The 25,957-nt window shown below is 47.1% G+C and overlaps 1 protein-coding gene across 2 annotated transcripts in view; it reads right to left on the bottom strand.

Annotated features, from left to right (window-relative positions):
• FRMD4A (FERM domain containing 4A) overlaps positions 1-25,957 on the bottom strand; it is a 623,578-nt gene that overhangs the window by 112,504 nt on the left and 485,117 nt on the right. For both annotated transcript variants that reach the window (XM_089906385.1, XM_022580547.3), the window contains exon 5: positions 14,181-14,265. In XM_089906385.1, coding sequence (XP_089762511.1) covers positions 14,181-14,265 — 85 coding nt within the window. The remainder of the gene's footprint in view (positions 1-14,180; positions 14,266-25,957) is intronic.

Genomic DNA, 25,957 nt, shown 5'->3' with positions numbered 1-25,957 from the left:
AACACATATATATGGAATCTAAGAAAAAAAAATGTCATGAAGAACCTAGGGGTAAGACAGGAATAAAGACACAGACCTACTAGAGAATGGACTTGAGGATATGGGGAGGGGGAAGGGTAAGCTGTGACAAAGCGAGAGAGTGGCATGGACATATATACACTACCAAACGTAAAACAGATAGCTAGTGGGAAGCAGCTGCATAGCACAGGGAGATCAGCTCGGTGCTCTGTGACCACCTAGAGGGGTGGGATAGGGAGGGTGGGAGGGAGGGAGACGCAAGAGGGAAGAGATATGGGAACATATGTATATGTATAACTGATTCGCTTTGTTATAAAGCAGAAACTAACACACCATTGTAAAGCAATTATACTCCAATAGAGATGTTAAAAAGCAAAACAAGACAAAACTCTGTTCTCTAGTTCTTCCCCCAAATATTTAATCGTGATCTATGGACATGGTCTTAAAAGGACATAAGCCTCTCTTAGGTTTTTAAAAAAATCCTATGTATATATATTTCAAAATGTATATAGTCCATATCTCCTTGTATCTAACAGCTTGACTGAGGTATAATAGATACAGAAAGAAACTGCACGCTTAGTATATATAATGTGTTACTTCAGACATATGCAAACACCTGTGATACCATCACCATGTTCAAGGTAATAAACATCCATCACCTCCAAAAGTTTCCTTGTGTCACTCTGTGTGTTCTTCTCGGGGGGAGGTAAGAACACTTAATGTGAGATCTACCCTCCTAACAAGATTTTAAGTGCACAACACTGTATTTGATACACAGTTCAGATCTTACAGACAAAGGAAAACCTGGAGTCCACCAGCACGCAAGAATAATAACCAAATTAACTGACGTTGTACTTCTGTTATCAAGTACGAGTAGAAATGCCTACCTTTCTTTTCTCTCCTTAATACCCCTAGATCCTACAGTGAGTGACTGGAGCACAAAAAACTAGCACTAGCACCGACTTAGACCTCAGCTAGCCCAGCCACCCGCTTTCATTGAGAACAGAAACCAAAAACCATCAAGGGACTCCCCCAGAGTCACAAGGCTTTAGTGGCTGTGATGGGGCTCGGAAGCACCCCCAAGTTCTTGTCCAGCATCTGACCTTCTGGAGGGCATGCTCTCCCCCAAATCAATCAGGTCACAGTCTCAGCCAACATGGTCTCAGGACCACAGGTAGCATCAAAGTTAGCTAAAACAAGGGTTACTTTTTTTTCGAAGTATAAACCAAACTCTGATTCACAGATTTTCTAATTATTTTTGTGTGCTCCAGAAGTGGCCCCTGTGATTCAAGACAATGCATTGAAGCAAGCCTGTGTATCTCGAGGGAAGGATATCCTGCAGGCTCTTTCGAGCTTAGGAATTTCAAATATGGATAATAATGTTTGCTACCGAACCACCTTGGAGCGTGGGCTAAGAGAACTAACGAGAGACATGGAAGGATGGGGGACAACAATTCTTTATGTTTAACCGGCTGAAGGAGCTTTACGGACACTGTAATTGATACAGACTGTCAGTGCTGGAGTGTGGAGGAATGCTTGGAATTGCAGTCCTGGGATTACCAGGTCCCATCAGAATGTAAATCATTTAACAGTGGACAAATGATTTAACAGAAACACCGTACAGGGTTTCCACAGTGGATCACTTCTACTCGCACTGTGTGCCTTTCCATTCCCACCAGTCGACTTCCTGAAAGTCGCTGGTGTGTACTTGTCAGCGTACTCCGTCAAACATTTACGCCGAGGTTGCAGGCAACGGTCAACGGTGGCTAATACTTAACATCCCAGGAGAGGCCAACTCAAAGCCAACCATGGGGAACAACCCTGTTAAGTGCGAACATTGTTTTTAGTTCATTACTTGATTCATCTGCTAAAGGGAAACGTCTATATCTTTGGGAAAGAGGGCAGGAGTGGGGAAGGCGGAGGGCGGTCGTTTTCTATTTGATTTGATTTTACACAGTCCATTCAGCAGTTCCAGGAGAGACTGTGAGACGCTAATCGCATGGCAGCATCAACTGTAATGTATGTACCATTATTCAGAATCAAGCTACCAAAGATGCCCATTTAAACATCGAACCTGATTTATACGAGTTTTCTCTCACCGACCATATGTGTCCTCAGGGTAAGTGGGAACTAGTGCCTCTAACTGGGGTGAATTTCCACTTTCTCTGACCTTGACCATCTCCCAGTGAAGATATTAAAAACAATGAGAGCCAGAACGTGACCGGTAAGAGGGAAAAGGATTGAAGAATGAGGTGGCCCAGACGTCCCCACTCTTGCAAAATGTGACGGGAAAGAGAGCTGCGGTATTCCTTCTCACCGTTTCCATTTAGTATTTATTGAGTTCAAGAATCATGGCACCATCTGTCCTCAGAGGAATCAGTACAGAGTCTAAATGGTGTTTATAAGACCCAACCCAGGAACGGGGATGGGGGTGGGGAAAGAGATGCTCTCAAATGGCGAAGAACATGCTTTCCTACCTCGCAGCTGCTGCCTGATTCCCTGATGTCTCCTGTTTATAATACCTTCCCCCGTTTATACCTCGTCCTCCCAGGTGATTTTATCCCCTGCGATGGAACAGAGCTCTAGATTTCCTGCCCACACCACACACCTCCCGTTGTACCTCAAACCCTGAGAGCTGAGTCCCCGTGGGGAGAAGTGGACAGATGTTTCCAGGGATCCGCCTACTATATAACATTCCAAAGATCACTGCACCTTTTTCTCATCTGGCTTCTCTCAAATGCAGAGGTGGCTCTTTTCAAGTGTTTCTGCTCAAGCAGAGCAAATAAACCGAACACGATCACGAAGAGTTCGTGCAAAAATCCCACACTTTCCTGGGGCAATGGGTTTTCCCCCGACCAAGGAGGAAATGCAGAAAGATGGGGATCAGAAGGCCCTTCAAGGAAGATGTACGGGTGTTTCTCACCGGCATCACCCACAGGCTGGACGGGGGACACTCCTCTGTGCCCCCAGTGCTCTGAGAGCCATTTGAGGAGGGGTGTCGGCAGGGTTGTCTGCTGAGCTGGAGTCTTCCTTGGGAATCTAGGGTGGTCTGGTGGGCATGGAGTCATTTCCTCCTGAGACTCGCTGGTAACAGGGGGATGCTGATGGGAGGGTCAGTGATGTCACGGAGGTCACGTGTCCTTTGGACATCTGTCTTACTTACTACTGGATCACGTGTGCCACTTTCTGTGATCTTTTGCCACGTGGTATGGACAGACAAAACGTGACTCTCTGCAGGGTGTGCGTGCGTGCGTGTGTGTGTGTGTGTGTGTGTTCAGACAGGGCTGTGGAGGATGGCATTCTGCATGTTCTACAAGTTGCCGAATGAGGAGGCCTGAGGTCATCTACCAGCAGCCTCACGGTTAACAATATGCTCAAAAAGATTTCCATTCTGAGGGTCTCTGAGTGTTCCAAAGAGAGAGCCCCATGAGAATCCCCAGTGACAGGTGTAAGGACGGTCTCCAAAAGTCCTGAGAGCTGGAGGAACTCGTCACGACCCCCTTGCTCCAAGGGCCCTGGTGGTGATATTCAGACTCAACGGAGAATCTTAATGAAAAGCCTTCCTCCTTGGTCAGAAATGAGAGAAATTCCAGCTTTCATGGAAGATTCGTGAGAGCTTTATAACAGAAAAGATGATGAGCAACCACACGGTAGGTTGAAAAGATTTCAATGAGAATGACCTTTGCCAAGTCCAAGCAGAACGACCTGCAGGGCTGCCCCATGGTTTTTCCGGTAAATCCTCACCCACTGTAACCATCTTTCTTTGTACCCGCAAAACGCCCGAAGAGGATGGTTTCTTGCCATCTCTTTAGGACTATTTCTACTCTGGGGCATTGAATAAATACATCCCTGGACGTCTTTGAGTTTCATCTTCCTCGTCAGTAGAATGGGGAGAACAATTTCTTTTCCAATTATTGTATTGAGTCTGGTGAGGCGGAAATGTAGAGGTGATTTGGAAACTCTGAGACTCACTACAAACATCGGGTCTGCATTATTTATTTTCACTTACTGGCATTTCTGAATCATCTGAACTCCACAATTTTGTCTGTTCTTCAGCATTTTTTTGGCATTTATTGGAATCTTTTTTTTTTACATTTTATTTTATTTTTTAAAAAACTTTTTATTGGACTATAGTTGATTTACAATGTTGTGTTAACTTCTGCTGTAGTGAACAGTTATACATATACAAATATCCACTCTTTTTAGAGTCTTTTCCCATATAGGTCATTACGGAGTATTGAATAGAGTTCCCTGTGCTATACAGTAGGTCCTTGTTGCTTATCTATTTTATATATAGTGGTGTGTATATGTCAATCCCAATCTCCCAACTTATCCCTCCCCCCTTTTTTGCCCCCCAGTAACCATAAGTTTCTTTTCTACGTATGTGACTCTGTTTCTGTTTTGTAAATAAGTTCGTTTGTATCATTATTTTAGATTCCACGGATAAGTGATAGCATATGGTATTCGTCTTTGTCTGACTTTCTTCACTTAGTATGATAATCTCTAGGTCCATCCATGTTGCTGCACATGGCATTATTTCATTCTTTTTTATGGCTGAGTAATATTCCATTGTATACATGTACCACATCTTCTTTATCCATTCATCTGTCGATGGACATTTAGGTTGCTTCCATGTCTTGGCTATTGTAAATAGTGCTGCAGGGGCTTCCCTGGTGGCGCAGTGGTTGAGAGTCCGCCTGCCGATGCAAAAAAAAAAAAAAATAGTGCTGCAATGAACATAGGGGTGCATGTATCTTTTTTTTTTTTTGGCTGCGTTGGGTCTTCGCTGCTGCACGCAGGCTCTCTCTAGTTGCGGCAAGCAGGGGCCACTCTTCGTTGCAGTGCACAGGCTTCTCATTGAGGTGGCTTCTCTTGTTGCGGAGCATGGGCTCTAGGCGCACAGGCTGTAGTAGTTGTGGCTTGGGGGCTCTAGAGCGCAGGCTCAGTAGTTGTGGCTCACAGACTTAGTTGCTCCCCAGCATGTGGGATCTTCCCAGACCAGGGCTCGAACCCGTGTCCCCTGCACTGGCAGGCGTATTCCTAACCACTGTGCCACCAGGGAAGTCCATGTATCTTCTTTTTTTTTTTGTGGTACGTGGGTCTCTCACTGCTGTGGCCTCTTCCGTTGCAGAGTACAGGCTCCGGACGCGCAGGCTCAGCGGCCATGGCTCACGGGCCCAGCCGCTCCGCGGCATGTGGGATCTTCCCAGACCGGGGCATGAACCCGTATCCCCCACATTGGCAGGCAGACTCTCAACCACTGCGCCACCAGGGAAGCCCCCATGTATCTTTTTGAAAAAGAGTTTTCTCTGGATATATGCCCAGGAGTGGGATTGCTGGATCATACGGTAGTTCTACTTTTAGTTTTTTAAGGAACCTCCATACTGTTCTCCATAATGGCCGTTGGACTCTCTAGTAAGACTTACTTTTTAAGGAGGTGGGCAGCATTGTTTGTGTGTCTACATGTGTGTGTGTATCGGTCACCACGTATATCATCCCAGTGGGTCCTGACACCCACATTCAGCCTCGTTGAGCCCACGTGACACCCTGTCTCACTGCACAACCTACAGTGGCTACGGGAAGGCGCCCCCAGGCCATCAGGGGCTGACGAGCGGGATAAGACTGATGTGATCTTGCACAATTCCTCTCTGAGCCCTCTGCCAGTTTTTCATCAGTCAAGTCCCTTCATGTTTGTCTGGGGCACTCCCTCACTCGGTGGCCCGGGTATTTCTCCCACTGTCCACTGCATACAGTCCATTTCACGATCCTGAGGGATCTCTCCTGTAGAGGTCACGGGCACAGCCCAGATGATGGGTCTGCGTATGTTTATTTCTAGAGAGTTGAAGATGGAAGTCCCTCTCTGTCCTCCTTCCCTTCCTCTCTCTGTCACGCGAGCGCATACACGAAGCTGGCAACCCTCCATCTAAGAGATAACGACCAGGATTCTGTGAGTCTGAGACAAATGTTTATGTTGGTTCCTTTGTCCTGTGGGACTTGATTCTGGGCTTTTGTTTCTCTCATCTTCAGATGAGATATCCTCTGCTCATTAGCAAATCTCTTGGAAGATCTTGGATAAAGGTTGCTTATTTTAATTTCAGCAAGAGTGATGGTATTTAGACCAAAGTAGCAAACTTGGCCCAGGCACGACTGTTTGAACTTCAATCATATGTGACGCTCTTAGTTCAACGGGGACATCTAGGCACAGAAGGCTGGACCAGACCCCCCAGCGCACAGAAAGGAGGAATTTTAAGTTTGTTTTTCTGACATGATCTGCTCTCAGTGGGTACATGTAGGCTCCAAACTTGGTAATTTCCTAGGAAATATGCAAATCCTTTCTCCCTGGGATTGGAAACGAAGCCATTAAAAACAATTTACTGAGCATTGACTATACTCCTTGTTTAGTGAGAGGTCAGTGGAAGGTGATCATCAAAATTCACTCAGAAAAATGCTGGTGCCAACTTCTCTTCCAACTCAGGAGACACACTTCTGTGCGTCTTCAGATGGTGACCACGGGCCCTGCTTCTTCGGTTATCATTTCAGACAAGATAAATTTTGAGATCAAGCATTTAAATGTGATGGATGTGTATAAAGAGTGGATGGTCAACCCCTTCCGTTCAAACATGAGCTCCATAACAGGGCAGCTTGTTATTTTGACCAGTTCCCCCACTTCACCCAACTTAAATCATCTAAGGATCAGATTGCTCCTCTGAGGAACTGAATAGCAGTGGAAGGTCCTTCAGTGTAGGGGCCTCTTTTCTTTCATTCATTCATTTATGTCTGCATTGGGTCTTTGTGGCTGTGCGCGGGCTTTCTCTAGTTGCGGCGCTACTCTTCGTTGTGGTGCGCGGGCTTCTCATTGTGGTGGCTTCTCTTGTTGCGGAGCATGGGCTCTAGGCGCGGGGGCTTCGGTAGTTGTGGTGCGCAGGCTTAGTTGCTCTGCGGCATGTGGGATTGTCCCGGACCAGGGCTCAAACCCGTGTCCACTGCATTGGCAGGTGGATTCTTAACCACTGAGCCACCAGGGAAGTTCCGGGAGCCTCTTTTCTTATCTCTCGGGAGGTATGCCTCTGAAGATGATAGGAAGCTGGATTTCAGAATTCTTTATTTCCCTTATAACTTTAAGGTCTATCATCTAAGGGAATCCTTCCTTTTAAAAATTAAAAAAAACATTTTGACATTTTATGACCTAGCACATGTTGTCTGCAGAGCTTTTGAAAATTATTGTGGTGACTAATTTTGACAGCAAGCTCACTTTGCCAGTGGAGAACTCCGAGCAGGCAGGATTCAATCCTGAAGGTGGTGGAAGTGCTGAGGTTAGAGTCCACGTCCACCCCAGCACTCCCTCTAGTGTAGCAAGTCCACTGCCCCCCACGGGGCTGACTGATGGGCCTTCTCCAGTTGACAGAGGAAGCCACAACCCAAGAGAGAGACAACCAGATGGAAAACTTGGCAGGAGAGCTCTGCTCTCCTGGGTCGCTTCCTAGGAAGCACACATCATCCTAGGCTCACTTCCCATGGGAGTTTTCCTCGGAACTAGACACACACTTCTCAATGAGTTTCGTCCATCCCTTGGTCATAAGTTTCCTTTCCATCACCCCCTGTCCCCTGAATGAGTCAAAACACAACAGAAATGTTGGTGAAGGAAGTGGCCACGTCGGGTGTCGATGACTTTTTTTTTTTTTTTTTTTTTTGCGGTACGTGGGCCCCTCACCGCTGTGGCCTCTCCCGTTGCAGAGCACAGGCTCCAGACGCGCAGGCTCAGCGGCCATGGCTCACGGGCACAGCCGCTCTGCGGCATGTGGGATCTTCCCGGACCGGGGCACGAACCCGCGTCCCCCGCATCGGCAGGTGGACTCTCAACCACTGAGCCACCAGGGAAGCCCCGATGACCCCTTTTGACACGTCTTCCTGCTCCACTGAAAGGAGACGAGTAGAGCCCCGCTCATTCCTGACCAGATTCTAACTTTCTGCATCTTGGACAGATTATGACTGTAATTTCCTGCTCTTTTGGTAGAAAATAGGGGGATTGTAAAGCAAGGAGAAGTGAGAGAGAAATCCACTGCAGTTCTGCTTTCTGTCTCCTGGTGAAGAGTGGAAAGTGAGAGCTGGCATTCGTGGTTTGGGGAAAATGACAAAACAAATGAACAGAGCGAAACACCTTTCCTCGCTTTTGTGCTGTTGAAGAGATCAGAGGTCTGCTCTCTGGAGACGATGATGTGTAGGAAGCTAGGATGAAGCAGACCGAGAGCTCAGGGATTCAAAAGGGGGCCTACACCCCAATGGAGGTCACTCCGTCCCCAAGACCCTGAAGCGGGAGGAGACATCCCAGGAGGGAAGTAAGACATTACATCCTCTGGAGAAAATGAAGAGCCACAAGAAAAGACACCAAGCACTGATACTTAGGGTTCCCACTGAAAGGAACAGCTTGCCACTGGGACACTCCACAGGCACAGCCACAGAGGACGATCCCCACCTGGGCACTTGGAGCTTTTGAGTGCCTCACTCTTAAATATGGATGGAAAGCCTCCTACATGAAAGACAGAGACCAAAATAAATAAACAGAAAAAGAAAAAAGAAATGGAAAGAAACACAAAGGAAACAGAACGTGCATGATAATTAATATTATTGGAGTGATAAGAGGATATTAGGCTCAAGGACAATAATAGGATTACATGTATATAAAGAAAAATCAGATAATATGAAGGAAGTCTGGGAAATTCAAAACATGATGGCAAAGGTTAAAAAATCAATAGAAGAGATTAAAGATAATACTGAGAAAATCTTCTAGAAAGTAGAACAAAATGACAAAGATGGAAAATAGGAGAAACCAGGTATCAAAGCAGGAGGCTGTGCCCGGCATCAGATTAACAGGAGCTCCAGAAGGAGAGCACAGAGGAAACAGAGAGACATCACTAAAGAAACAATACGAAAAACCTCCCAGAACTGAAGAATACGAATGTCCAGACTAAAAGTGCCCGCTGAATACACAACATAGTGGGCTTACAAAGACCTACTTTAGGGCACACCATCCTGCAACTTCAGATGAAGAGGAATAAAGAAGAAATCCTAAGAGATCCCGTGGGTGGTCATGGAGGTGGGGGGAGTCCACATACAGCGTATGGACTGCAGACTTCACCAGAGCAAGCAACTCTCAAAGACTCTGAGGCAGCACCTTTGATATTCCGAGAGAAGTCATTCTGTATTTCCACATCCAGTCAAACCGTTAACCAGATATAAAAGTAGAGCAAAGGCTTTTGCAGATATGCAAGGACCCAAACATTTTACTTCTCATATACGCTTTCTCTGGGTTACTGCAGGATGTTCTCCAGTGAAACAATGTTGTAAAACAAAACACAGGAAGACTCGGGATCCAGGAAGCAGAGCATCCAGTCCAGAGCTGGGGTGAAGGGAAGACGGGACAGGAAAGGGGCATCTTGGGCTGAGGGCTATGAATGAGGCCATGTCCAGACAGGAACAGAAGGACAGAGGACTCTAAAAGGAAGGTGCCTGGAAAAACAACAAAGGCAGCAGCAACAAAACCCAAGCTAAAGAGAGGAATGGATGAATTATCCGATGCATATGCAAATTAACGTCGGTAGACATTTGGGAATCTGTAGCTTCTGGAAAAAAAAATGATGGGTACATAGAAACTAAAACAAGTAACAGCAAGGAAATTATTATTACCTTTCGGTAAAATAACTGGTTGTCTAAAAAAGGAATCACAACCTTAGGATGCTACTTGGATTAGTCATAATAATGTAATGCTGATGGGTATGGCTTTTGCCCAGAACTGTGCTATCACCATACTGGGAAAATGGGAAAAGGAAAGTGTGGGTGGTTGCATAGGAGACCTCAATCCTCACCTACCTTACAAAGAATTCAGTACATTAAAGATGGATAAATCAAGGAATAACACCCTGTGCCCATTATTTACAAACAGAGAGAGGCAAATACCAGAAGAAACAACTAAAATTGCTGGAAGCGGCAGGAGTTGCGGGGGGGGGGGCAGGAGGGGGGAGGGGGGCTCTTTTTCATAAACAGCCTCCTAGAGCCATGTGGCTTCTAAACCACGGCATATATTCCTTAGATAAAAATAAATGTGAACGCGTTAAAAAAGCGAATGAAATAAGGACTTGGAGGAAGCAGGAATAAACAGCTTATGGTAGCTGAACAACTTAGATTCTAGTACGTCCCCAAGACACAGGGAGGGCACTGGGTCAGCTGGTATCAGCATCACCTACCGGTTACGTGTCTGGTACCACTCTCAGGTCCTTCAAGGCCTCCAAAGTGCCAGAGGGCAGTGTGGGCAGCACGCAGAAATTCGCAGCCAAGATGAGCTCAGATCTGATTCCAAGTGAGCAATTCCATCTCAGCGGGAGCTAATAACGTGCCTGGTGGGGTGCTAACCACCTTCATGTCTATCTCACTTAATCTCCCCAAGAAGGTGGTGGGTTGGGTCTTTTGATATCCTTGTTCAACCAAAGAAGAAAATTAAGCTTGGAGACGTCACAGAAGGTGTCCACATTTATTGCAGTTGCTAAGAGGCAGAGGTAGGAAGGGAACCCAAGTCTGTGCGCCACGGAGTCTAAACCCCTAATCACAATCCTCCTGCTCCAGGGCCTTCCACCATCTTTTTACAGCTGTGCCAAGCCTGTTCCACCACTTCTGGTTCCTCGTCTTTCACTAAGTTACTAAATCTCTCCAGCATCGGTTTCCTCCCTCAGTAAGGCTGATGATTCCATCCCACTCATGAGCCTCAAAAAGTGTAAGACAAGTGAAAACATTTTTATAGACTCTAAGCGTCAACTTATGCCGATGAAAATATTATTTTTGATGATGGGAAGGAGACGGGTGGCCTTGGGACGCGATTCTGTCCCCTACGTAACCTTCAGAAGAGCCATCTCGGGCTCACTGACGCAAGTCACTAAGCCCCAGGACAGATGCTGAGAAGAGACAGCTGGGGTTCTAGAAGGGCACACACCACCCAGGTCAGCAGACAGGCTGATGGCTGTGGGCACCTGGACCCTAAATGTGGCTGGCTCCGAATGCATCACCTCTTTAGTTCTGGGGATTTCTTTTTTAAAATTTCCCATTCCTCCCAGAGTCCTCTGTGATCATTATGTTCAAAAGCACTGAAATCTTCACCTTCAGCTCAGCATCTGTGACTAGACTGAACTGAACAACTCCGAGAGAAACCATGTCTGCTCCCTTAACCCAGGGGTCTGTATAAGCACAGTTTGGGGCAACTTTTTACTTGCTGGGGTTGAGGGCGATTTCATCCCAGTCAGCGACTTCCCAGGCATCTACTGCCCAAGTCTGCCCCCTGGTGGACAGTCCTCACTTTTTATTCCTGAACTCTTCCGAAGTGCTTTCACATGGATTAAACAAACACCATCAGAGATGCTTGCCACCTACGAGATACGTAAGACTGGTATTATTATTTCCACTTTATAATGAGAAAATGAGGGTTTAGAGAGAGGAAGAAATTTGCAAGTCCCTGGAACTACATGCAGCGTCTTTGTTCTTCCATTCAGCAAAACCCCCAAATACTGTAGTCTGAGCGCTCTGGGCTTGAGCCCAGGTTAAGTCTTGGTTCAGCAGCTGTCACCAAGCGAGGTTCTTTCACAGAACTGAATTTGATCACTACCACGCCCTCCACGATTTTGAACATTTGCATTCAGTGGAGCTATTCTGTGCAGTGATGTGCTGAAGAACTTCCAGAAGGAGAAGTGATGGCCAACAGACCACTTCACCTGTGTGTGTGCTTTAATGTGTAGTCGGTTGTTGCAATCTCTCCAAACTAGGTTTAGTTAAACAGGAAAATACAGGCAGCGGGATCTCCTCTGAATACAGCCATTGACCATGTTACAACAGGTGTACTTGGCTTTGAAGTTCTCTAAGGAGAGTCTGCCCTCCAGGGCACAGTGCAGCCCAGCGGGTGAGATCTGTGATCTGGAATCAGGCTGCCAACTTCAGCCCTGACTGACTCTGCCATTCAGCGGATATGCAACCCCGGGTGAATCTCATAACCACCCTGTGCCTCATCTTTTTCACAGGGAAAACTAAGATAAAGAATAGTCTTCATCTCAGAGATGGTGCAAAGATGCAGCCACACAACTTACAGAAGGCACTCGGCACCAAGCCCACCACGGTGCCACGGGCGTTAAGTACCAGCCGTCCTTCTCCCTGGTCATTAATGAGCTGACCTAAGGCTGCACTCCTGAGACAGAAGGGGGCGTGTTGGAGGGCGGGTGCAGAGTGGGTGTTCACTTTCAATACATTCTGTTAGTTATGATTCTCAACCCAGGGCGGGGAGCGGTATTCTGCAAGCCCCTCTCCCCCGGGACGGGGTGTGTGCTGGATTCTGTGGGCGTTTTGGGTTATCCAATGAAAGGAAACACTACAAGCATATGGGGGAACTGGATGCAAGGGACTGTCCCACTCAATTGAGAACTGTCCCTTGAATAGACATGTCCATGAAGAAGATGTACAAAATGGCCAGAGAGCATACGAAAAGATGCTCAACGTCGCTAATCGTCAGGGAAAAGCAAACCCAAACCATAGTGAGATACCACCTAATACCACTAGGATGGCTACTATTTATTTGTTTATTTTTTGGCTGCACGGTGCAACTTGCAGGATCATACTTCCCCGACCAGGGATTGAACCAGTGCCCTCAGCAGGGAAAGCACAGAGTCCTAACCACTGGGCTGCCAGGGAATTCCTAGGTTGGCTGTTATTAAAAAAAAAAACCCAGAAAATAACAAGTGTGGGTAAGGATGTGCAGAATGGAATCTTCACACACTGTTGGTGGGAATATAAAATGGTACAGTCGTTATGGAAAGCAGTGTGGCAGCTCCTCGAAGAATGAAAACTAGAATTATAATATGATCCAGCAAGTCCATTTCTGGGTATTCACCCAAAACAACTGAAAGCAGGGACTTGAACAGGTATTTATAAACCCACGTTCACAGCAGCATTATTCACTACAGCCGAAAGGTGGAAGCTACGCAAGGGTCCATGGACTGGTGGGTGAATAAACAAAACGTGGTAACTGCATACAATGGAATATTAGCCATCAAAAGGAAGGAACTTCGGACACCGGCTACAACATGGATGGACCTTGAGGACATTATGCTAAGTCAAATAAGCCAACCACAACAGGACAGATACTGCGTGATTCCACTCACGTGAGGTACCCAGAGTAGTCAAGTTCATAAAGACAGAAAATAGAATGGAGGTTGCCAGAAGCTGGCGGTGGGGAGTTACTGTTTAAGGGGTACAGAGTTTCAGTTCTGTATGATGAAGAGCTCTGTGGATGGATGTGGTGATGGCTGTAAAACAAGGTAAACGTACTTAATGCCACTGAACTGTACACTTATCAATGGAGACCACGGTAACTTTTATCACAGTAAAAAAACTGTCCCACCCCATAGAGAACAGACTTGTGGTTGCCAAGGGGGAGGGGAGGGGTGGAGTGAGAGCGTGGGATGAGCAGATGCAAACGAGTATCTATAGGATGGGTGAACAACAAGGTCCTACTGTACAGCACAGGGAGCTATATTCAATATCCTGTGATAAACCATAAGGGAAAGAACAGGAAAAAGAATACGTGTGTGTGTGTGTGTGTGTGTGTGTATATATATATATATATATATATATAACTGAATCACTTTGCTGTACAGCAAAAATTAACACATTGTAAATCAACTATACTTCAATAAAAAAAATAAAAAACTGTCTCACCCAAAGTGCCAAGAGCATCCTTTTGAGAGATACTTCCAGAACATCCCAAAATGATCAAATATACATGCATTTCGTTATAAGAGGTTCATTTATAATTGTGAGACCTAGTGCATTTGTCACATTGGCCTGGGTTTCCCTCTTTTGGCCACAGTTGCCAAGTTCAGGAGACGCCTAAAATCAAGCTAAGGAACACCTCCAAGGAGCTAAAACACAGTGATGGGATTGGAAGTAGTCACGTTATGAACACCTGATAGCTCTAGCTCCACGGAGTTCTCATTTATTTATAGTCATTAATTTATAAGTTACTTCTACTAATCAATAAAATTGCATTAGGGGCAGCAAGCTGGGATTCCCAGCTTCAAAGGAGACTTTCAGATTTCAACGGAAAACTCTGAACAGGAAGAGGAAGTTCTTACCTTGTAGATACAGGACTTGGCGTTCAGGAAGAAGAGCTCTATGGTGGCATTGTCCTTTAGGTATGAGATGCTCTCTATATAGAACCTGGAAGAGAAAAACTGCCAGTGAACTACAGAAGCATCAACCAATCAGGCAGAAAATCATGTGTTCTCCGAGTTACATGATTTGACTTGAGGATACAGACGCCCAATCCAACAGGAACAAAAGAAAAAGGCATCGTCTATTGCTTCCACCATTCCTTTTTGAGGGAAAACAGTGCTTTTCAAGTTCGTTTACCGTGGGTTAGGACCATCATGACTGACAGCCCTTCTCATAGCAAAGAGCCGGCCTGCCATCAACCTCTAAGAGTACACTTGAACTTGACCATTTACATCCTTTTTCATTACCTGCTTTCCAATTTTTTTATAATGTCATTTGTTTCCATTGCATTACTTTTTGTCCTCATCACTATTGAGCTGGAGTTTTAAAAGATAATTTCTTCTGCTTAATCGAAAGAAGGGCCCTATTTCTCCTTGAGATGGTTACAACAGGTCTTCGTGACGATGGCAAGGTGGGGTTTGACGTCTGCACATCCAGAGAGCTGTGGCTGGTGTTCTTAAAGCCGTGATATCCATGCACATGAAGCCAAATGAGAATTGGATTTTTATCCAGATGAAACTTATGGATTTTTGTCAAGACAACACATGCTGAAATTATTTAAGTTTAATTCAATGATCCTTTACACATCGACTCTGGAGTTTATTCAATTCCTGAATTAGGTAAGGCACTTGTACTTGTCTAAGGCTCAGCTGCACTGAGGGAGCTGTGATGAGAGGGGAGAAGGAAATGATTGGCACCCAGAGCCTTGGAGGGGAAGAGGTTCTGAGTGGGGTGGCAACCCCTGGAGGGCACTGGGTGCCTGCCTCGTGGAAACTGGGGGCCCCAAGAGGGGGCAGGAGGTGAAATGAGAAGAAACAAGTGCTATGATCATCCAGAACAGCGTTAAGATGTGATGGAAAGAATCCTGGGGAGGAAGCCGACAGCCCAGTGATCTGGGCCCAGTGCTGTGTGATTCAGGGCAAGTCCCATAACCTTGCTGGGCTTCCGCTTGCCAGTCTGTAAAAGACAGCAGGACGTGGTCAGCAGTTCCCCACCTAAGAAGTCTGCTGCTTTCAAATACTGGAACTAATTCAGATTAAAACAACAACAACAATAGCAAAACCAACACACCAACACTGTAAGGCAAACAAAATGTGTGTGTAGGCTTGGGCGAGCCTGTGGCCCCCCAGTTTGCAGCCTCTTGTCTACAGACTAAGTAAACAACATCTTTGACCATTTTACAGATGTGTGCAGAGGCTGTCGTGATGAATACAACACAGGCTCATTTAAATTTGTAATTGAATCCAGAGTAATCTTCAGAGATTAGTAGATATTTTCAATCCACGGATACTAGTCTGACAATTACCATCATGGAGGGTCTACAAAATTTTTGGAAATTACGATATAGTCTTTATTCATGCAAAGCCTGGGAATGAGGTGGCTGGTTGATCTCTACCATCACCCTTTTCCCTACCAAAAAAAAAAAAAAAAAAAGAAAAAAAAACAAGCACCTGCCTCTGGCTTTTGGAGCAAGTATTCTAGGCCATGGAGGTCTCCATAAAGGGTCTGAGTGGTCTCAGAGGAACTGTAAAGCTGTACTACTTTCACTCCCCTAGTAATGGAGACTTGAAATATAGAAGCAAATTCTACATCTCAAAGCAAAACGCAGTTTTCCCTTGGTATCCACAGGGGATTGGTTCTAGGACCCACCTCTCCCCCAGGATATCAAAATCCTCAGATGCTCAAGCCCCTGATATAAAATGGTGCAGTAGGGCTTCCCTGGTGGCGCAGGGGTTAAGAATCCACCTGCCAATGCAGGGGACACAGGTTCGAGCCCTGGTCCTGGAAGATCCCACATGCCATGGAGCAACTAAGCCCGCGCACCACAACTACTGAGCTTGTGCTCTAGAGCCTGCGAGCCACAACTACTGAGCCCGAATGCTACAACTACTGAAGCCCACATGCCTAGAGCCCGTGCTCCGCAACAAGAGAAGCCACCGCAGTGAGAAGCCCACGCACCGCAATGAAGAGTAGCCCCCGCTCACCGCAACTAGAGAAAGCCCGCACACAGCAATGAAGACCCAACGCAGCCAAAAATAAATAAATAAACTAAAACAAACAAACGAAATTTAAAAAAGTAAATAAAATGGTGCAGTACAGTCAGTACATATCCGCGGGTTTCACATCTGATCCGTGGATATGGAGAACCGACTGTAAGTTACATTTGATGTAATTAAAAAGTCTACATCCGTTGTAAACTTTCTGGCAAGGGGTAGTCAGAATAGCAAAACCAGAAGGAGGGAAGGAAGGCAGACAGATGGAAGGGAAGGGAAAGGAAGCAGAGGAGGGGAGGGGGAAAGGGTGACAGAGGCTCAGGATGGGGCTCCAGGTGGGTCAGAGCAAAGCCAGCTCAGCTGGGCGACCTGCAGGCGTGGCCTATTACAGATCAATCTTGCTTCTGTGCCTGTGTCCGAGCTATTCCTCTCACTTCCAGAGCCATCCTCCTGCACACCCCAGCTCACCCCTGCTCCCTTCAGACTCACTCAGGGTCACCAGAAGTTTTCGCTGACTCTGCGGACGGTCCCCAGAGAAGACCTCCTCTCCTGGGCTCCGGTGACGCCCTCTGCTTATCGTGTGGCCCCATGGTGCTGTGATTTTCTGTTCCCTGAGATGCCTTCTTAGTAGGCTGCTAACTCCTTGAGGCCTGGGACCAAATCTCATTCATTTTTGCATCCCCAGCACTAATCCAGAGCCTGGCACCAACATTTAAGGTTCTACGAATGAAAGGCGCTTTCAACTGTTGTCTCCACACACCGTTGGTGGGAGTTCTTACTGGACAGTGAAATGGGCGATGAAGACAGTGCAGGAGGGAGAAAAAATAATAAATGATTTCCCAGACCATTTATGATTGGGGCTCTTACACTCCACACCCAGGCCCTGTCCCTCTGCCCCTTCTTTCACCGTGAACATGGAAAGCTGCCCACGCAGGGCTGCTGATGACTTTCAGTCCTAGAGCCAGAAGAACAGCAGAGGCTTCTAGAGTCTGCCAGTCAGTGACCTTAGCTCTGGAATAATAATTCTGAGTCGAAAGCTGTTGGGTCTGAAACAACTTAATTTTTTCAAAGCAATGCCGTACATCTTGGTACCATTTGCTTTATTTAATTCTTGAGAATTAAGGAGTGAAGACATTCTGTCCCCTGGCCCCCCATTTTCTCCTCAACAGCATATTAAGAAAAACAAGTAACACGTCCCTTTCCAACTCTCTAATAATGGAAAACTGAAACGAGATGGCAAATTCTATGCCTTTTGAGATAGTATTTGTTCCCTGGCTGCAAAAGAGACAGGAAGGTGGAGGAAATAACAAGCATATTCTGAGATGGACGGGAAAAAAAATCACCTCCTTTTGAAAGAAACTGGAAAGCAGTTTCCTGTTAACCTTTATCACCAAGAAACAGCCTGGGAAACCCTGTGAGTTCCAGGCCTGTCATATTATGGTTCTAACCCTGGATATATATATATATATATATATATATATATATATATATATATGTATGTATATATATATATATATACATACGTATATATATATATATATATATATATATATATATATTTTTTTTTTTTTTTTGCGGTACGCGGGCCTCTCACTGTTGCGGCCTCTCCCGCTGTGGAGCACAGGCTTCGGACGCACAGGCTCAGCGGCCATGGCTCACGGGCCCAGCCGCTCTGCGGCATGTGGGATCCTCCCAGACCGGGGCTCGAACCCGCGTCGCCTGCATTGGCAGGCGGACTCTCAACTGCTGCGCCACCAGGGAAGCCCAACCCTGGATATTTAATTCATCCCTTCTGCGCTAGGAAGCTAGTGAGTCAAAAGTGCCCAGAGAAAAACAGACCTCAGACACCTCAATCCCACACCGAGGCCCAGCGCACTCTACCGGAGAAGACACTTCTAGGGAAACGGGGAAGGTTGACGGTGTGTGTTCAAAGTCTTGATGCCAGTTCTGTTCCTTTGGATTTTCCTGAGAGCCTGGTCAAAGGTCCTCCTTTTGGGCAGAGAAGACACTTCTAGGGAAACGGGGAAGGTTGACGGTGTGTGTTCAAAGTCTTGATGCCAGTTCTGTTCCTTTGGATTTTCCTGAGAGCCTGGTCAAAGGTCCTCCTTTTGGGCAGTAGGTGGCGATGTTGCATTTGCTTATCTACCAGCGCAGAGGGCTTCCTCAAAGACCGGGTTCACAAAGAAAATTCCAGGTCTCTGTGTAAACCTAAGGAAATGAATAATGTCTCGTAGCTTCAGAGGGTCTGTGTGGACAATTCCAAGTCTGATTCTGTATTAACTATGCGTTTTGGATGCTTTGACGTCTGGGGCCTTGCTGACCCTGGAGGGACAGCCCCTTCGAGGCTTAGCCAATTCCTAAAGATGGTAAAGGATTCACCTGTGAGCACACCTTTTGCAGGTAGACCAGCCAATCCAGCGCCCACATACACTTCCTCGCCTCCCCTATGGGGATTTCACATTCCAGGCCGCTATGCACCTGCCTTAATCATCCCAAGGCCAGCAACTGGATAACTTGGGACAAAGCCTGCTGAAATTATTCAAGCTAGCCAATCCTAAGCCTGCTTACCCTGCCTCACCCATTCTTTCCTGCAGAAATCACAATAAACGCTGGTGCCCACAGGTCCCCAGCTCCCTCTGCCTCCTGGCCGAGCCTGGTGCTTCCCCATGTGGCCCTGCCTGGCAGGGGTACCCCCTCCTCTTGGGAACCGAGTAGCAATCTCTCTTTTCAATGGCAGTCATCTCCTGATCTGTTGGCCCCAAGTACCTGAACACTAATAACACCTCCAATTTAAAACCGGCTCTTCAGCATATTTAGTAGGACTGAATCTTTTTTTTTATTGGCCACACCGCACAGCTTGTGGGATCTTAGTTCCCTGAACAGGGATTGAACCCGGGCTCTGAGCAGTGAAAGTGTGAAACCCTAGCCACTGGACTGCCAGGGAATTCCCAGTAGGACTGAATCTTAGGGCTTCTTCTTTTTTTTTTTAATATTTATTTATTTGGCTGTGCTGGGTCTTAGTTGTGGCATGCAGGACCTTTAGTTGAGGCATGTGGGATCTTCAGTTGTGGCACGTGGGATCTTTAGTTGTGGCATGCGGGTTCTTTGAGTTGCAGCATGCGGGCTCTTAGTTGTGGCATGTGGGATCTAGTTCCCTGACCAGGGATCGAACCTGGGTCCCCTGCATTGGGAGCACGGAATCTTAACCACTGGACCACCAGGGAAGTCCCTTAGGGCTTCTTTTTGAGTCAAAGGAAACGGTGCTCTAGGCCAAGGGCAAACCTGGCTCAGTCCCATGACTGATGCCACACCCAACCTGACCCAGATGATGCTAACCTGAGTATATATTATCAGAAGGTCTAAGTAGGCATAAATATGTGCTATGCTAGTACATGTTTGAGCATGTTAAATACTGAAGGCTCTGAAGCCTTGGGGAGTCTGGTCCCCTTTAACGTGTAGAAGTCTCAGGGGGCGGAGATTGAACACCATCCAGCAAGATGACGTCAGCTAGGTTTCCCCCACTGGGCCCCCTCTCTCCTCCGCCCTCTCACATCCACCCCTTGGCACTTGGGAATCACTGACTATTTACAGCAAGTGTTAATTAAATGGCCCAGTGATTTCATTTTGTAATGAACACAAATGTCACATTTGGAAGGCCTGCTTTTGGTAGCAAAAAGGAGCGACCGTAATGAGAAGGATAATTAACACTGCTGTGAGTTTCTGCGGCCAAGTATCTCTGATGTTGAGAATTTCAACAGTGCTGAAAATCCTAACTGGGACACCCAGTTGAGATCTAGCAAGTTCTGGTTAGCAGGCGCCTCGTTTTAGATCCATGCCATCACTGTTACCGTGAGTGACAGGAAACAGCACTGGCTGTCTTAATGAGCCAGCAAAGACACCAACAGTCGGGTCATGAACTCAACTGTAAAATCCCCTCTCCCAGATTAAAGCTTCTGGGCATCTCCTCTCTTTCTCTCTCTCTCTCTTTTTTTTTTCTTTTCTGTAGCTCACTTTTGTTTATTGTTTGTGAAACTCTAAGTTTGAGGAGACACATCTAATCTCTATTTATTTTCCTACAAACAGTGTCGATGACCAGAGCTCCGAGGACATGGCTGGAGAATACACAATGAAAGGAACAGCCCAGACATGGAGGAATCATGCTGAGCATAAACTTGTATCTACAAAAAAAAAAAAACAGGACAGAGGGGCTCCCTTGGGTGGGTGGGCATATTTTCCTTCTATTTTCTCGACCTATTTCTTAAGCTTGCCTGGTGGACACTACCAGAGGATCGCTGTTCTCGGTGTCGGGAGCTTGCCTCTCAGCATTGAACAAGGGTCTCGTCGTTGACTTCCATCTTGGTCACACACTGATCGCTGGGCTGCTTGTAACGGATGTGCGTGAGGGGGCAGCGAGGGGGGAGAGATGAGGCTGGGTGGGCATGCACAAGTCAGGTCACAAGGGACGTGTGGAGGGCGGCCTTAGCATGCTAATGGAAAGCCAGGAGCACCATGAGTGGGAATCAGAGAAGAATTCTAGAAAGGGGCTCAGTGCAACACATAGGATAGAATGGAAGGGGCCAAGACCAGAAGCAGAGATGAACAAGGAGATTTTCAGGACCAGGAGAGGCTTATGAAGGTCCTAATTATAGCCAGGGAGGGTGTGCATGGACAGTAAGGGATGGAGCTCTTAAAGACATGAAAACAAGAGGAATTCATGAATAAGAGGCCAGAGAAGGGAGCAGGTGGGAGACAGCAGATGACGTCAAAGCCAACTTTCAAGTTCCTGGCTTGAGGGGCTGCATGGGTGGTGGTGTCCATCGCAGAGATAAGGAGGTGTCAGGGAAAGAAGAGCGAGTTGGGGGCAGAAAGATGATGGCATTATTTGATTCAGACAGGGGAGGGCAGAGAAGCGCCTGTGGAATTTGGTGCCCAGAGACCTCCAGTGACCATGGGGGTGATGGGACCAGAAGCTGGACCCCCAGAGACTGAGGGATCAATGGGACATGGGAAAGGGGGCAGCAAGTCCATCCTTCTGAACCTTTGCTGTGAACAGAAGGGAGAACAGGGGTGGTAGCTGTAGGAGGAGACAAGTCAGGGAGGGTATTTTCTTTTCTGAGGGTGGGAGCATCATGGAGGGGCATGGAGGGGAGGGGTCAGTGGAGGAGCAGCTTAAGATAGAGGAAAAGAGAGGGAAAACTATCAGGAGTGAGCTCCCTGAGGTGGTGGGAGGGGCTGGAACTGGAGGGCAGGTGGACGCACCAGCCTGGGAAGATGGGATGAGGGGTGTGTGTGCGTGTGTGCGCGCGTGTGTGTGTAAGAGACAGACAGACCCTGGAAGCTGGGGATGGTGCTTGTTTACCTGTTCACTTCTCTCTTCCTACCTCTTCAAATGGTACCTACAACACAGCAAGTGCCGATGAATATCCATGAATCAACAACCGAATCCATCGATAATGGTGAGTACGTAGCATGGCATTCACAAGTGAGAAAGCTGTTGACACCTCACAGTTGAAATGAGAGTGGCTTTTGGCTCTTAAGGCAGCAGTGACGCAGCTCAGGGTGACAGAAAGGGGCTGGTGAGACCGAGGCGTGTTCTTTGTAGAAGAGGAGAGAGCACAGGGCAGGGCAGAACGCTTCCCCACTGGACGTCCCCCTTGTCAGGAGATGGCAAGTCTTTCTCAAGTGGGACTAACAGCACACATCTCAGCTTCTGGAAATGCCTGCTTTGCCACTGAGGATGCCCCTTCCTCCACCAAGGTGCTTTCCAGTAGGGCCGCCAAGCTTTGGGACTGCAGGTTGCTTTGTCCCCCGCAGGGGGCGCTCTGTCATGGTGCTGAGTTGGGTAGCTCCAGAGGAGCAAGGTGAGGCCTGGGAGGGCTGCTCTCCACGACACCTCTTGCCCAGAGATGGGGGCATCTGTCCTTTACAGATGGACGCTGCTGCTGCAGATGTGGCCAAGCGTGGAGCCAAGATGGGCCAAGGGCAGCGATCTCAACTCGGGTCCTCTGGCCCTGCTGCACAGGCAGCAACGGCAGGCTCTCTGGTTAGCAATCTTTTTTTTTTTTTTTTTTGCGGTACGCGGGCCTCTCACTGTTGTGGCCTCTCGCGCTGCGGAGCACTGGCTCCGGACGCACAGGCTCAGCGGCCATGGCTCACGGGCCCAGCCGCTCCGCGGCACGTGGGATCTTCCCGGACCGGGGCACGAACCCGTGTCCCCTGCGTCGGCAGGCGGACTCTCAACCACTGCGCCACCAGGGAAGCCCTGGTTAGCAATCTTGATGTCACTTTTCACTTGTGAGACGGAGGCCGCGTGGTATAAGGGGTAGGGCCCCACCACTGGAGTCAGATCTGGCTGAACAGATACAATAACTTACCAGCCATGCCTGGGGGCAGAATCTACCTAAACATCTTGGGCTCCCACCTCCTTATCTTGATTAGGAAAAATAATACCTGTTTCAAGGATTGTTGTGAAGGTAATTCATCCGTAATAATGGACAGTTCCCCCTCTTCTCTGACCTTTTTCCTTTTTAGGTAATTATTAAGACCCTGATGCCACTGTGACCATTCCTGGTCATCTGACTGATGAGAATTGCAGGGATCAAGTCCCTTCGAGGCTAAATAACGGGTCAGCAAAGGCAGGTTCTTAGCCCTCCATCCTGTCATTCCAAGACTGTCCTGCAGCCAGCTCCACACCCTCCCAGGAGGAAATGCTCATTTCCTGGCTTTGAGGATGAAGCAAAATTCTGTGAGTTCCAATTCACGTTATTTAATATATTTGGATCTTATTTTTCCTAAGTGGTTGAATGGAAGCCATAATTCTGCCCTCACTCTCACAGATGTTTTGAATATGCATCGCAGCGAAAGAATATATAAATGCCAAGTAACAAGCTATGCTGGTGGCAGCCCAAACGTAGATCCTCAGTGACACAGGGTTAAGACGTCCACTCCATGAATTCTTAAACCTTGGCTTAAGGCAGCTGATCTTTTCCATGGTCTCTTTTATCAGGTGGTTCCATTTTGCTTTTATTCTCCTATATAACTGTACACATGTTATATAGATGTAACATATAGATGTTTAAAGGTAAGAAGAAAGGCAATGAGGGGCTGGAGAGGGGCTTCAGGGATGCACGGGTGATGGACAGCTGGGTTCTTGCTTAGAAAGGTCAGCGTGTACGCACAAGGAAAGAGCCCAGCTGGTCAGAAGCTCTTTTGGAGACTCCAGCATATTCCAGGGTCTGGGTCTTTTATGAAGATAATCTCATACCACTCCGTTGTAGAAAACAGCCTATAGGCATCCTGAGAAAGGCACCGAGTTATAAATTGGGAATTCTTCCCAGGCTGAAAACCAAGGTACAAGTGCGGAATTCACCCCTGTGGAAGAACCTGCTTCCTCTCTGGGAGAAGACAAATTATCAGTATTTTGATACCATGCTGTTCAGCCGGCTGCAAAGTGGGGACTCGGGAGAGCAGGGGTTCCGGGAACCAGGATCTTCCGTGGCCAGGGCCAGGGAGACAGCCACGCCGGGAGGCGGTCATAAAAATTCAGGTGACAGAAGATGAGGGCCTGAGTTCACGTAATAAAGAGGAAGGAGCAGGGCAGAGAGAGATTTCGTAAGTAGCAGCAGAGAATTAATGCCCGTAAGAATTTGAGGGACAGGAAAGGGGGACAGATTTTGAGATTTAAGCCTATATAACTGAATGGATAATGACGTCAGATCTGATGGTACCACAGGTTTGGGGAGGTGGGGGGTGGCTGGGACGATGATGAATTTGGCTTTGGACCTGTTGAGTTTGATGTACGCAGGTGGCCAAGAGGTCAATGGAAATAGAAACCTGGGGCTCTCCAGAAAGATCCGCTTGCAGGATGAGCTAGAGAAAGCTCTGCCTTGTATTTCTGTGAGCTGTCCATCTCTAAATGTGAATTCGGAGAGTTTTTCCTAATGAGCATTTGGGGAGGTGCCTGCTTTGGCTAACTAGGAAAATGCATGTCCCTGGGTCTTCAGTCACCCCATCCCCAGTTCTGTTGTTAGGCTGGTTCTACCTTGGCAGTTCTCTGTGTATCTGGTTCCATGGAGAGACGTTGGCTTGCAGTGAGGTGGACCATCTGCACGCAGAACCTCGGCCACAAACACTTCAACCCAGCAATCTCACAGCGTTCCAAGCTTTTCTCCAAGGCTCGTTCCCCAAACCCACACATAACTCAATTCATAACAGACACTGGAAGAAAAACAGCTAATATGCAACCAGCCCAGTGTTTTCTCTTCTTGGCTAACGTTCGCAAAAAGCATCACGAAGGAGGGGGGCCTGATCCATGGCAAGTGTACGCACCCATCTCCCACTGCGGGTTAATGACCTGCTTAAATGCAACCGAGTCTCCCCTGATGCCGCCACCCCTCCCGGTGCCACTGTTACTCTTTGCTATATAGGATGACTTTTCCATTTATCTGAGAAAAAGTAGTCGCCATTAAAGAGAAGATGACACTGAAATCATGCCCGTCAGGGATGGAAATGGCGACGATTAGCTCTGATATGTTTGCAGCTGTTAAACAAATCAAAAAGGGATTAAATGCAAGTTTAAATGTACTCAGCCAGCTGAGATAATGACACATACTCCCGCCTGTGAAAGGGACCCTTTACCTCTGATTTTTGCCTTTCGCCGTATCAGGACGGCTACACTTAAAACTGTATTCTTGGCTGTCCTTTTTAGGAGGAACTGAATTGTGAAGCATTGGTGTCCTGCTCTTGAATTTCTGTTCACATGTTTAAAAAGTGCTGGGTCTATGCATTGAGTGGAAGGGTTAGTGTCCAGTGGAAGGCTGAGTCATTTGAACCCAAGTACCTCTGCAGCTGTGTAGACAGAAACAGCCTGGTGGCTCCACAGACTGGGCGCTCAGGGAGCCGCTAGATCTGGGGGCTCAGGTTCTGGCTTTGCTACGCATGATTTGTACTTTGCCCTTGAACCCATGACATGATCCCCCTCTGGCTTCACACAACCTTTTGCAAACCCAAGTGGTCAGCCTGGTTGACTTCATAAGACTATTGCAAATATTAACTATAAGAATCATACAGTCACGAAATAAAACTTCTTACAGTACGTTAACGAACAGAAAATGACTATTGTTTCTGATATATTATTACACCATAGCCTCCCTTAGTGGGAAATGCGTTAATCTGTGATTTGCTGCTGGGTTTCAACTATTCCTACCTGGGATAAAACAGGCAAGTTTCAAGAGACCAAGTAGCACTTGTGACGGAAGGAAAGAATACGCAGACTTTTGCTATGTAGCTTCGAAGGCCACCAAAAGAAACCACGGATTTGTGTTATTCTCAGAGACTTAGTTTCCTTTGAGATATATGACCTCCTTCCCCCGCAAAAAAGCAAAAAAAAAGGGTTTTATTTTCATTCCACACAAGCATCCTATTGTCAGAGCACAAACACATGTGTCCACGCACACACGCTGACATGCCTTACACTCTCACGCCCTGTGTTTACATCTGCTGGGAATGAAGCTATACCACAACCTCTATTCCTGGCAACGGACCAAGACAAACTTGACTTCCCTTTTCTTTGATCGCTCTACCCTCCCAGACTTTTCTGACAAAGGAGGGGGGAAAAAAAAAAAACCAAAGGATGGATACCCAAT

Source organism: Delphinapterus leucas, chromosome 2 (assembly GCF_059928025.1).
Source record: "Delphinapterus leucas isolate spDelLeu-1000000601 "Yukka" chromosome 2, BTC_Dleu_Yukka2, whole genome shotgun sequence".
NCBI classification, from domain to species: Eukaryota; Metazoa; Chordata; class Mammalia; order Artiodactyla; family Monodontidae; genus Delphinapterus; species Delphinapterus leucas.
This window is presented reverse-complemented; position numbering and strand designations above follow the sequence as displayed.